The 13,841-nt window shown below is 49.8% G+C and overlaps 1 protein-coding gene across 1 annotated transcript in view; it reads left to right on the top strand.

Annotated features, from left to right (window-relative positions):
- The first annotated feature begins 223 nt into the window (after window positions 1–223).
- Window positions 224–13,841, top strand: part of C2CD2 (C2 calcium dependent domain containing 2) — a 62,061-nt gene continuing 48,443 nt past the window's right edge. Inside the window, exons 1-2 of the mRNA XM_005893023.3 lie at window positions 224–900; window positions 13,110–13,208. Coding sequence (XP_005893085.1) covers window positions 628–900; window positions 13,110–13,208 — 372 coding nt within the window. The 5' untranslated portion in view covers window positions 224–627. The remainder of the gene's footprint in view (window positions 901–13,109; window positions 13,209–13,841) is intronic.

The raw sequence follows: 13,841 nt of genomic DNA, 5'->3' as shown, positions 1-13,841 counted from the left end.
CTGAAGCGGGCGGGCGGCGCGCGCACGTGGCCGGCCGGCCGGAGGCCGCGGCGGGGGCGGGGCCGACAGCGGAGCCGGACGCCGGGCCTTTAAGAGGGCGTGCGGGCGGGCGGCGTGGGCGGGGACGGACGCGACGACCCAGGCACAAGGGAGGCACAGGCCCCGCCCCGACCCCGGCCCGGCCCCGCCCCACAGGCCGCGCCCCCTCCCCCGCCCCGCGGCCCAAGCCTTCTCCGGCCGCCACTGGGCCGCGGGCGGGACGCCTGGGGCGGCGCGCGCAGGAGGAAGCGCGGCCGGCCGCGGCCCGGGAACAGCCCAGACGCCCGAGTCGGGAACGCCGGCCGCGTCTCTATCTGCCAGGTGCGCGGGGTTGGAGGCGCAGTCCTGGGCCGTGGCCGTCGCGCGCCGGCCGGCTTTTCCTCCCGCTCACCCCGTCCGCCCGGCCTCTCAGCGCCCGGGGCCCGCACCGCCAGCTGCCCTGATCGGCCCGCCGCGCCCCCTTCCCGCCCCCCGCGAGTCCCTGCCGGCGGCGAGCTGATGTCCTGAGCTTGCCGCCCGCGGGCTGTGCGCCCGGCCGGGGGCTTCCTGGGAAGTTGGGGCGAGGCGTGCCGGGTATGCGCCATCACCATGTCCCGCCTGGGCTCGTGGCTCGATGAGGTCCTGTGGCTGGTCTTGGTGGCTCTCTTCGTCGTGGCCCTGGGCACGGTGGGCCTGTACCTGGCGCAGTGGGCGCTGGCCAGGGCGCGACCCCGCTCCCGAAGGCGGGCGGCGGAGCCTGGCGACTGCCAGCGCCCAGAGTCGGATGCGCTGCTCGCCTGGATCCTGACTCTGAACAGCTGGAGGAGCCAGTGGCAGGCCGCCTGGGTGACCGCCCTGAACGATGAGGCCAAACGGAAGGGGGTAAGTTTCTGTGAGAACGGCCGTGCTGCGGGGTCGGGCGCGGTGATCTCGGGGTGTCTTCAGGCTCTTCTTCCCTGGAGCCTCTCCACAGCCCTTGACTGCCTCAAGGGGCAAAGCATCCTTGAAAGTTAGAAAGACCTGGAGACGGAGGACCGTCGATGGGGAATGAAGGCGGAGTGATTAGGTTTTATTACCCTGACGTGAAGCGTGCCAGAGGGACAGCCTGGCTGTTGGAGGGATTTGTCCAGGGGCCACTTCCCCTCTGGCTCTTACCTGCCCTTCCTGGCCGGCATCCCAGGTGGTTTCCCGTATTCGCCTGGACACTGGACCGCTTTTGCACCTGATTTATGAATCACTCTGAACCAAATATGCTTCCGTCTATGGAGCTGAATTTTACCCAGAATATATTACCCAAAGGTTAGCACTTATAATTAGTGACCATCGAGGGCAGCTACTGGCCAGACGTGTGCTGGGGCTTCAGGTACATGGAATCGTCTCTGAATCCTCACAGTTCCTGGAGCAAAGGCGTCCTCAACATTTTAGAGGTGGGGGAAACTGAGGCCTGGAGAGGTTAAGTAGCCTGCCTAGGGTCACACAGCCCGTGGGTGGCAGAGCTAGGATTTGAACCCAGCTACCTGCTGGTTGGGATAGTCCTCCTTAAACCATTCTGCCTGGCTCCCTGACATTTCCTGATTGGCTCAGAACCTGTGATTGCCTTGAAATGAAGCTTGAAATGAAAACTCAGGGGCTTAGTCTGAACTCTGTTGCCTTGGGCACCTGTGGTTGTGTTCCTGGTCTAGTTAATGACTGGGTGGCTTATTGTTACTCTTAAGGCATCTTGGTTTAATGATGCGCTCCTCTTGTCTGCTGTTTCTAAATATTCCGTAGGAGGAATGAAGGCCTGGTGGGTCTGGGGCACTAAGTCTTTGCCAGTCCTCCTTGCTCTCAGATGTACACGCCCCTCCACCTGCTTGGGAACTTAGTGGAGAAGCCCATGGCCTTTTGCTTTGGAAACAGCAAATGCTGTGTGTCTAAACTATCAGCCTTCAGAATACTCCATGGCGAGCCCTCTGTCTGGTCCTTGTGCCATGGCCTTGACTCATGTAGCCATGGACTTAAAAAACAGAAAAGCTTTGAGTGCGAATGAGTGTAAATCCAACAAAACACCGTGTTCTGAACTCTGGGAAAAAATTACCATGCCTTTTGGGTGCAAAAAGCCTTCAAGGTCATTTGACTTCCGATTGCCCTGGTGCCTGGAGTCTGTGACCCCTGCTGCCAGAACCGGACAGCTCTTCAGAGGAACCACCCCATTTCTTGTGGGAGCCCTGAAGCCCCGTGACCTCACCTGGACAAGCAAACACAAATTTGTTTCCCCTCAAAGCTGCTGTCATTGACCCCTGCTTGACCGGGTATCCTGGGCTTGGGCACTAGGGCTGAGTACACTGCAGGCTGGAGTTGTGAGCGGGTGAAAGTCTTGTCTCAGCTGGAAGAGACAGGGGCATGATGTGGGCCACTGATTCTGCTTCTTAGCCTTTTTGGAGCTGATCTGTAGGGCCCTGTTGTCACGCTGGGGCCCTTGAGAGAGTCAGGCAGAGGCACAACCCTCCCTCCTGTAAGTCTGGGACAGTCCTGCTTAAACCATTCTGCCTGGCTCCCTGACATTTCCTGATTGGCTCAGAACCTGCAATTGCCTTGATTGGAAGCTTCCAGATTACCTGTGTGCCTGGAGGGCTGAGAAAGGAGGAAATCTCTGCCCTGGAATTTGCGGGCAGCCCTTCGAGTAACTGGAGAAAATACCTGAAGTTTTCGAATGAAGACCTTTCTTCCTGCTCGCTTGCATCTGTGTGGGCGGAGGCCTCGGCTGGGGGCTTGAGTTGGGGGAGGTTTGGCTTATTTGCCTGTCCTCTGCTATTCACCATGCACTGCAGAATCTTAGACACTAGTTTTTCCAGAACTCCTGCCTGGAAGGGACAATGATATACTGAGTATAAGCTCAAGGCAGCTCTAAGTCTTCTCTGACAGCAGTTGGGTCTGAGTGTGATATCAGGTGGCTCAGTGTGTGTGTGTGGGGGGGGGGCTGTGTGTGTGGTGTGTGTGTGTGTGTGTGTGTGACTCTGCTCTCTCTGGTACCTGGACGTGTTGCTTGATTTGAATTCAAATGGAAGGTTCTGCAGGCTGATAGGATCTGCTGCTGCTGCTGCTAAGTCACTTCAGTCGTGTCCGTCTCTGTACGACCCCATAGATGGCAGCCCATCAGATAGGATCTGGGTAACTGCTACTATGGCCTTGGCACGCCCCCTCCCCTGTCCTGGGCCATCCGATCGCAGCACTAGTGGCAGTGTGGGTGAGCAGGCCCTGCTGTTTTTAGTGGGTGTCCTGACCTGGCAGCCAGCCCTGCGGGACTCTCCCTCTGTCCTCCCTTCAGCTCGATTCCCACTAATCCCCGATTAGGGTTGACAACTCCAAGTCCGCGTTCGGCTCAGCGAGCCAGCTTAGAGGCCCCTCCTGCCCCCACGCCATGCCCTGGCCCAAGAGGAGAGCACTCCTGTCGCTGGGGGACTGGCAGTAACTCAGTCGTCTCTAGCATCTTCTGTGCAAGGTGGAGTTCTCTCCGGAGTGGAGCAACTCCTCTCATCCTGTTTTACCCCAGCTCGTATCTTAGGACTGCAAGGAACCCTAAACCCTTCTAGCAGCACCTCTTCCTTCTCCAAAAGGGGAGACAGAGGACTATGAACTGGAGAGACTTGCCAGTGTTGAGCTAGAACAAAGGGCCAGGGGTCTTCATGGTTCATCTACATCTGCAAGGGTCCATGGTCCCCCATGGGCAGCAAATTTGACTTTGAGACTCAAATATTTCCTTCAGTCCAGCAAGAAAGGATCAAAGGGTACGATTGTTTAACACATCATCCCCAACAATGGGGCTCGTGTCTCCAGGGAGTTAAAGATGGTTAGTAACTTGTGGAGTCTCCTTTGACCCTGGATGACCAGTGACTGAGGCAGGGCAGGCTCCTTGTATCAGGGGGTCCTGCAGGGTTTTGACCCTTACTCCTTATGATTAGACAGGATGCTGAGTTGGAGAGACAGATGAAGAGAGCGTGGCTGCTCTGGCAGCACATGCCTGGTATTTGGGGAACACTGGCAAATTGCCTAGAGACCTTTGAAAGAATATGCATGCCTGCCACCTCCCCCACTTCAGACCCAGGGAGTCAGCAGGGTACAGGGAGGCTACTGTATGTTTCACAAGTTCCCGAGGCTAGCTCTTCACTAGAGAGAAGCTGCTGGACACACACAGTGTCCATACGCCAGCCAGCATTCAGTCAGTTAAAGTCCCCCCATCCAGCAACACCTCTCCACACTGGCATTGCAAACACCTGACATCAGCTGCTCTGATCGCGGCTCGGTCCATGAGAACGGGAAGATCCCAGGATTGGTTCAGTCACCAACCTGGGAACTAATGCCCTGCCTGTTATCTGAGGGCAACAGTAGAGGTTTTCACTTTGCATTTCCGTGAATATTTACAAAGTGGTTTGGGGTGACATCACCCCAGCAGCAGTCCACACCCTTGACACCCACCGCTGACTCTGGGGCTGCTCTTTCCACAGCAGGTCACCAGCTCTGAAAGCCAGAGCCCATGGTCTTGAGAACCCCTACCCACAGGCTGGACAGAGCCTCCCTCCCAAGGCTGATGCTGTTGGGACTACATGTGGGGAGCAGTGGTCTGAGAGCAAGCACCATGTTCTGGACTTGTCTGGGAATGGGTTGCTTGAGTAGGCCCAGGCCCTGGTGGGGAGAGTCATGAAGCTGTTTGTTTCTTTAGTCCTTTGCCCCAGGATTCTTTTCAGAGGAATGTTCTAAATGTAGATGACCAAGACTGTAGGACAATTTGTGGTCTTCATAAAAAAAAAAGAAAAAGAAAAAAAAAAAAAACGGAAAATGCCGTGTGAACTTAAAACATGGTATTAATAGCTCTGCCTTGTATATGAGCTGCAGCAATTTGAGGAGTAAACAAAGTGACCTGACTTGGAGGTTTCTTGTTCTGTAATGAGCTTCCTTCAAGTGCTGCTCACAAAAATTCAAGGTCCTTGAGCACCGATGGTGGCCACAGTATAAGTGGTCAGCTGGTAAAAATGGGAAGGTGACCTTGAGTCAAGTCACCCTTCACTTGACCGTCGAATTACTCTCCTTTCTGTTGCTCAAACATTGGGTTCTTTCCTGTGTGGGGTCTTCCCACAGGGCATTCCTTCTATCCCCAACACTTATTCAGCCTTTGTCTTGACGCTTTCGAACTGTGGTGCTGGAGAAGACTCTTGAGAGTTCCTTGGGCTGCAAGGAGATCAGAGCAGTCAATCCTAAAGGAAATCAACCCTGAATATTCATTGAAAGGACTGATGCTGAAGCTGAAGCTCCAATACTTTGGCCATGTGATGCAAAGAACCGACTCACTGGAAAAGACCCTGATGCTAGGAAAGACTGAAGACAATAGGAGAAGGGGGTGGCAGAGGATGAGATAGTTAGATAGCATTGCTGACTCCATGTACTTGGATTTGAGCAGACTCTGGGAGACGTTGAAGGACAGGGGAGCCTGGTGTGCTGCAGTCCATGGGGTTGCAAAGAGTCGGATGTGAATGAGCGACTGAAAAACAACAGCAGTATTTCAGGTCTCAGAACAAAAATCCCTCCTCCCCATTTTTTGGTGAATGCTGCCCCACTCCCACCCCAGCAGCACTGTGGGGTCACTGGTGCCCTCATCAGCTCCCAGGATTGTGAGGGAGGCCAGAGCTCTGTCCATCCAGGCGCAGCCCACCCGGTGCCGAGTGCTCAGCTGTCTCAGGGCATGAATAACAGCCCCTGTTAGAAACTTGTCACTGAAGGGGAGAAACGGTGGTGATGTACCTCAGCCTGTCTGGACTCAGGCCTCCCCTGCTTGGGAGCTGGCCAAGCCTGGGCCAAGCAAGCTGTTTAATGTGCTTTGTTTTTCACTTGTAAAGCATCAACCTAAAGGAGGCTCACTGATGACTCTGCAGATTGTCAGTAGAAACGAGGAAGAGATGCCAGTTCAGGTTGTTCTTTGCGCTCACCCATTCTCTCAGCAAGATGGGGATTCAGGGGAAGGAAGAGTGGGCGTAGTGTTAATGTCAACTAAAATGCAGCCAAAGCTAACTTCCACTCCCGCCAGCCCCCCGGCTTGTTGAGTAGGGAGGGGACCTCTTGAGCTGCTTGGAAGAGCTGTGTCTTCTCTGCTTAGGTTGGCAGGCAGCTCTGGGGCTGTGTGACCTTGGGCAAGCCCTGACCTCTCTGTGCTTCATCTCTGGAAGAGGATAACTTGGGGTTCAGTCTGGGAAACGGCAGCTAGTCCAGATGAGATGACATCTGTGTGAAGCCGTTAGCCAATAGGGTCAAGATGGGCTGCTTTCTTGTAACATCCCCTTAAAAAAAACTTTAAAATTTTTTACTGCTTTTAGATTTAGAGAAAAGTTGTGAAAACAATTCAGAGTCTCTATCCTTTCCTTATCCAGCCTACATAACCATACAGGGCCGCAATAATCAGAAACAAGAAATTACATTGGTACAATGTTACTATAATTCATAGTACAATGATATTAACATTGTAACAGTATAAAAATTAACATTGATACAGTGTTACTATAGTTCATAGTACAACATTAAAATTGTAACAGTATAAGAAATTAACATTGGTACAATATTAGTATAATTCATAACATAATGATATTAACATTGTAACAGTATAAAAAATTAACATTGGTACAGTGTTACTATAAAACTTTTTAAATTTATTTTTATTTTTGGCTGCCCTGGGCTGGGCTTTTCTCTAGTTGAAGAGAGCTGGGGCTACCCTCTAGTTGCAGAGCATGGGCTCCAGGGCGCACGGGCTTCAGTAGTTGCAGTGAGTGGGCTCAGTAGTTGAGGTTTCCGAGCTCTGGAGAACAGCCTCAGTAGTTGTGGCACACGGGCTTAGTTGCTTCGAGGCATGTGGAATCTTCTCGGATTAGGGATCAAACCTGTGTCTGCTGCATTGGTTAGGTGGATTCTTTACCACAGTGCCAATTCATAGTACAATGATATTCAGTTCAGTTTTTCAGTCGTGTCCGACTCTTTGAGATCCTATGAATCATAGCACACCAGGCCTCCCTGTCCATCACCAACTCCCGGAGTTCACTCAAACTCACGTCCATCGAGTCGGTGATGCCATCCAGCCATCTCATCCTCTGTTGTCCCTTTCTCCTCCTGCCCCCAATCCCTCCCAGCATCAGAGTGTTTTCCAATGAGTCAACTCTTCTCATGATGTGGCCAAAGTATTGGAGTTTCAGCTTTAGCATCATTTCTTTCAAAGAACACCCAGGACTGATCGCCTTTAGAATGGACTGGTTAGATCTCCTTGCAGTCCCAGGGACTCTCAAGAGTCTTTTCCAACACCACAGTTCAAAAGCATCAGTTCTTCGGCACTCAGCTTTCTTCACAGTCCAACTCTCACATCCATAGATGACTACTAGAAAAACCATAGCCTTGACTAGATGGACCTTTGTTGGCAAAGTAATGTCTCTGCTTTTGAATATGCTGTCTAGGTTGGTCATAACTTTCCTTCCAAGGAGTAAGCGTCTTTTAATTTCGTGGCTGCAGTCACCATCTGCAGTGATTTTGGAGATCCAGAAAATAAAGTCTGACACTGTTTCCACTGTCTCCCCATCTATTTCCCATGAAGTGATGGGACCAGATGCCATAATCTTAGTTTTCTGAATGTTGAACTTTAAGCCAACTTTTTCACTGTCCTCTTTCACTTTCATCAAGAGGCTTTTTAGTTCCTCTTCACTTTCTGCCATAAGGGTGGTGTCATCTGCATATCTGAGGTTATTGATATTTCTCCCGGCATTCTTGATTCCAGCTTGTGCTTCTTCCAGTCCAGCATTTCTCACGATGTACTCTGCATATAAGTTAAATAAGCAGGGTGACAATGTACAGCCTTGACGTACTCCCTTTCCTATTTGGAATCAGTCCGTTGTTCCATGTCCAGTTCTAATTGTTGCTTCCTGACCTGCACAATGATATTAATGTTATTCTAATATAAGAAATTAACGTTGGCACAGTGTTACTATATTTCATGGTACAATGATACTAGCATTGTAACAATATAAGAAATTAACAAAACATTTTAATAAACTGCAGACTCTGCTTGGTTTCCCTTGTTTTCCACCAGTGTCCTTTTCTTGTTCCAGGGTCCCGTTCAGGTCCTACATTTGTTGAGTTGTTGCTTTGTGCTTGTCTCCAGCAGTCTGTAAGAGTTTCCTAGTCTTCCCTTGTTTTTTCATGACCTTGACAACTCTGAAGAGTATTGATTGCTGTTTTGCCAAATATCCCTCAGTTCGGCATTTTGCACAATTGGGCTGCAGTTCCACAAACCACAGAAGGGATGTGCCCCTTTGAGTGTACTGTTTCATGGGTTTATGACGTCAGCGTGGCTTACCAATGGGGACTGTGGCCTTGATCCCTGTGTTAAGGTGATTTCCACCCATTTCTCTTCTTGTATCTTACGTCTCCCTTATCCTCTCTCCCTATAGTTAACAAATATCTTGGGGAGATACTTTGAGACTGCACAAATCCTGTTACTCCTCACACTTTCGCACACTGATTTTGGCATCCACGTATCTAGTCTGCAACACTTCTGTGGAGTTTGCCTAATGATGATTTTCTCTTTTTCTGTCTTTCCTTCTGCATTTATTCATTGGAATTCTGTTGCAAGAGAGAGCTGACACTTCTCTTCCATCTATACATTTTTTTGAGTATTTACATAAGTGTGTATTCATGGATATTTGCTTTATTCCATGGGTTACAACCCAGCATGCATGTGCTCAGTCATGTCCAACTCTTTGCAGCCCCAGAGGCTATAGCCTGCCAGGCTCCTAGTCCATAGAATTTTCCAAGCAAGAATACTGGTGTGGAATGCCGATTCCTACTCCAGGGAATCTTGCCAACCCAGGGATCGAAACTTCGTCTCTTGAGTCTGTTGCCTCTCCTGCATTGGCAGGCGGATTCTTGCCCACTGTGCCCCTTGGGAAGCCCCTATAATCCAGTACCGTCACTATTTGTTCTGTTGTTTAAACTGTTGTTTTGGCCACTAGAAGCTCTTTTGTGTTCTTCCACACACATATATATATATATATATAGCATTTATATATATATATATTTATATATATATATATATGCTAATATATATATATTAGCATTTCCTTGATGGTTCTGCAAGATGTTTGTTGTAGACTCATCTTGTATTTTCTTCTTCTCTGGCCCTGGATTTGACCACTTCTCCAAGCAGCTCTGATTCCTTTTACTAAAGAATTATTTAGAATACAAGATCTGGGCATCAGGGGTGCTTATTACTGCTGGGGTCTCATTGCTTCTAGACCCTCTTAGTGAACAGACCTAGGAAAGATACATATGGGTGGCACAGATTCATGTAACGCGTCTCTCTGCCTCTATCTTCAAAATCATGACTATGCTGACACCCCTTTCATGCTGTTGGAGAAAGGAATGGCAAACCATTCCAAGTATCCTGGCTTAAAACTCAACATTCAAAAAACTAAGATCATGGCACCTTGTCCCATCACTTCATGGCAAATAGATGAGGGAAAAATGGAAACAGGGACAGATTTTATTATCTTGGACTACAAAATCACTGCAGATGATGACTGCAGCCATGAAATTAAAAGACACTTGCTCCTTGGAAGGAAAGCTATGACAGAACTAGACAATGTGTTAAAAAAGCAGAGATATCACCTTGCTGACAAAGGCCCATATAGTCAAAGCTATGGATTTTCCAGTAGTCGTGTATGTATATGAGAGTTGGACCATAACGAAGGCTGAGCAAAGAATTGATGCTTTCAAATTGTGGTGCTGGAAAAGACCCTTGAAAGTCCCTTGGATGGCAAGGAGATCAAACCAGTCAATCCTAAAGGAAATCAACCCTGAATATTCATTGGAAGGACTGATGCTGAAGCTGAAGCTCCAATACTTTGGCCACCTGATGCCAAGAGCCACCTCGTTGGAAAAGACCTTGATCCTGGGAAGGACTGAAGGCGGGAGGAGAAAGGGGCAAGAGAGGATGAGATGGTTGGATGGCATCACCGACTTAATGGACATGAGTGTGAGCAAACTCTGGGAAATGATGAAGGACAGGGAAGCCTGGCGTGCTACAGGCCATGGGGTCACAAGAAGTCGGACATGACTGAGCCACTGAGCAACAAATACTGATCACCAAGATTCCAGGTCAATGGCACAGAGTTCATTTTCATCTTCCCCTTTCCTTATCTCTAACTTCCTCCTCCAAGAGCGAGGCATCTGGGACTCAGTGTCTGTAACGTACTTATTTGGTCAACTCCAGCGTACATATAACGTCCTTTCTGGATTGCTGACCTGTACCCCCGTGAGAAGCACATTTCCTGCCTAGATTCTCGCGTTTATGTGCAGCCAGGACCCTGTTTTCCGGTTTCTCAGGTTCACTCTGTCTCCTGCCGCTTCTGGCGGTTGTGTCCTTTCCCTGTGTGGTTACGTTTGTGTTCTATCTGGGGCTCCTCCCACATCCCGATTTTTCACAGCTCCATCTTTAGCCAGTGATTTGGGATGCCACTCTTGTCACTGACTGTTTCCATACACGTTGGGGTCTATTCTGAATGCCCGGTGTTGGCCCCACTGGTCATCTGTGTGTTCATGGGCTGGTACCACACGCCTGGAATCCTTGAGGTTCTGTACATGCATGCATGCTAAGTCACTTCAGTTGTGTCTGACTCTGTGTGACCCTATGGACTGTAACCCACCAGGCTCCTCTGTCCATGGCATTATCCAGGCAAGAATACTGGAGTGGGTTTCCATTTCCTACTCCAGGGGATCTTCCCGACCCAGGGATCAATCCCACATCTCTTCCATCTCCTGCACTGCAGGCAGATTCTTTATCACTGTGCCACCTGCGAAGCCCACAGAGGTTCTGTAGTGTGTCTTAATGTCCCGGAGAGCTGGTGTCTTGTGTTTCTTTTTCAGTTGTTCTCCTGGCAATTCCTGCCTGTTGCTTTTCCTTGTAGATGTAAAGTCTTTCTTTGGTCTGAGTGGGATTGAGTCTGGAACAAGGCTGCCTGCCCACGGACAGAGTGCAGAGATACAGGGATTTTGCTGCATACAGGCTGGGCTCTCTGAAACTCCAGGATCAATCAGAAAGGGAAGGGGAACTTTTGGGTCCTCATTTTAACTGAATCATGTATTTTCTTTGTGAGCCTGCCTCTTGACATTAACTTTCCTAGCAGAATATCTACAGGGTTTTCATTCAGAAGGTGCCATGGGTAAGAGGGTGTAGATGGCACCTCCTGGTGGGCAGGGGCAGGAGGTGACATCCAGGCAGCTTAAGTCTACGTGGTCTCTTCAGGCTGGGGTAGAAGGTACATTGTTTCACATGCAGTCCCCAGCAGCTGTGGGGCTTCCCAGATGGTGCAGTGATAAAGAATCCTCCTGCAGTGCAGGAGACACAAGAGGCATGGGTTCTAGCCCTGGGTGGGGAAGATCCCCTGGAGGAGGAAATGCAACCCACTCCAGTATTCTTGCCTGGAGAATCCCATGGACAGAGGAGTCTGGTGGGCTATAGTCCATGGGGTCACAAAGAGTTGGTGGTGGTCTAGCAGCTGTAATGACTCCTGTGAGGGGTCAGTCTCCTGCCTAGCGCTGCATTCTGTGCTGGGGCTGCTCTTTCAACCAGGAGGCCTGGCACACAGGGCGATGTCATCCCCAAGCCACTGGCCAGCAGGTCGCACCAAAGCAAGCTCTAGCCATGGAGAACATCCGCAGAGCAGCCCCCGAACCATGACCTCATCACTCTCACGAAGTAGATTTAATTCTCCCCTGATGGTTTGTAGAGGTGAGATTGATGTCGCTAAGACAAGATGAGGTTAGAAGAACGTCAGTGACAGTGTTCTGTGCCTGTAGGTGTACGCTGCATCACTGGGGATTCTTAAGAAACAGCCCTGGGCTGACTTCATTCTTGCTCATCCCCACTGCACTTGCCAGGAGAGCTTTCCTGCCATTTGTACCTTTTCTATCCCCCACCCTTGATCTTGCCTTGCAGTTGGAACCAGCTCATCACAGCCAGGAGTCTTGGAAATAGATGAGATGTGGTGGGGAGCTGTGGGGCTGAGTCTGTTTTTTAAATACGTGATCAGAACTCATTTGATGATGATGGGCTTTCTGGAGCATATCAGGAAGAGAGTTGAAGGAGAGTTTCGTTCCAGGGTCATATTGTTGGCATATGTGTTCAGCCTTACAAGAGAACTTATTTTTTAAAAAACCAAGACCTGGTTGGTAATCCAAGTCCTGATTTATTCTTTCATAAAGCATTAGTCTTGTTGCCTTGTGGTCATATTAATTGATTTGCATGTCTTACATTGAAGATTTTAATTGTAAGGACCAAAACTTAATGCAGAATTTTAACGCAAGATTTTAATTGCAAGAACTTGTCACCTGCCAGAGTGACAAGCTGTGGAGGACATTTCTGGGAGGGTATGAGAGGATGTGGAGAGCTGAAGGTGGAGTTAAACCAGGAGACCATGGAGGGCAGGAGCCTGGCAGCTCTGGGGATCCTCAAAGCAGGGACTCAGGAATCTCATCCTTGAGCAATACTGCCGGCTGGCTCATTTCCAGGCTAGGAATCCTAAATTCCACGGAGAAGCACCTGTCTGCTCCCCACGGGTTCCTGCCCACCTACCACTTGGGCATCGGGAGAAGAGGGTAACCTAAGGAGAGTGCCTGCACCCCCTTGGGGCAGGGAGAGGTGATTCTCTGAAACTAGAGAGAGGTTTCCTAGAGAAAGGGGAGAACACAGCCCATGTACCTGCTGTGCCCCACCTGCAGGCCAGCCGCGCACCCACCCTCCTGGGAGCCTGGGCTTCTCCACTCTCACTGTGAACCTGAGCTCTCAAAACCCCCTCTGCCGTCTTCATTGCCACATTTTTTATTTTGTCTCTGAGTTTCTTACTGATATTTGTCCATGGCTGCTCTTCAGAAGCACACATTGAACTAAATGAAGTCATATCACATCTTCTTAGAGCTGCAGAGCTGCAGAGCTTTGCAGCAAGTACGTCATCTCCTTTAGAAAGTAGCTCCCCCCGCCCCCCCACCCTCCCAGGGCACCGTCTCCTCACTCTGCTCTTCTGTTCCAGGGCCCGCTGCTCCTCTGCTTCCAGGAGGACCTGCTGCAGCCACCCCTAGAGCTGACTGTGCAGCAAGTCTCCAGCGTGGCCCAGTCGGCCCAGGAGAAGGTGAGCCAGGCGCCGTCACCTGCTGGAGGCCTTTCCTCACCCAGGAAGCCAATTTAAAACTGGGATGTATAACTGGGTCACTTTACTATACACCAGAGATTGACACAACATTGTAATCAACTATATTTCGGTTTTCTTTTTTTTTTAACTGGGGTGGGGGAATTTATTCTTAGAATTATTGAAAATGCCAGACATCTTACACCAAAAAATAAATAAAATATGGCCCATCACTGATGAATGGATAAATGAAATATGGCATTCCCACATGATGGAGTATTATTTGGCCTCATGAAGGAATGCGATTCTGACACATGCTCCCACGTGGATGAGCCTTGAAGACATTCCACTAAGCGGAAGAAGCCAGACATGACACATATTATGAGATTCCATTCATATGAAATATTTAGAATAGATAAATCAATAGAGACAGAAAGTAGACAAGTAGTGTCCAGGGCCTGGGAGTGGGCTGTGAACAGTGACTGCTAATGGGGATGGGATTTTAAGGGGTGATGAAACGTTCTAAAGGTGGTGCTGGTGATGCTCGTACAACAATGTGAAATGTATTTAACAAATATTTAGTATATTTAAAAGCCATTTGATTGTATAGTTTAAATGATTGGATTATATGTAAAT

Source organism: Bos mutus, chromosome 1, assembly GCF_027580195.1.
Source record: "Bos mutus isolate GX-2022 chromosome 1, NWIPB_WYAK_1.1, whole genome shotgun sequence".
Lineage (NCBI taxonomy): Eukaryota > Metazoa > Chordata > Mammalia > Artiodactyla > Bovidae > Bos > Bos mutus.
The sequence above is the reverse complement of the archived record's forward strand: the minus strand, read 5'-3'. Positions and strand labels throughout refer to the sequence as shown.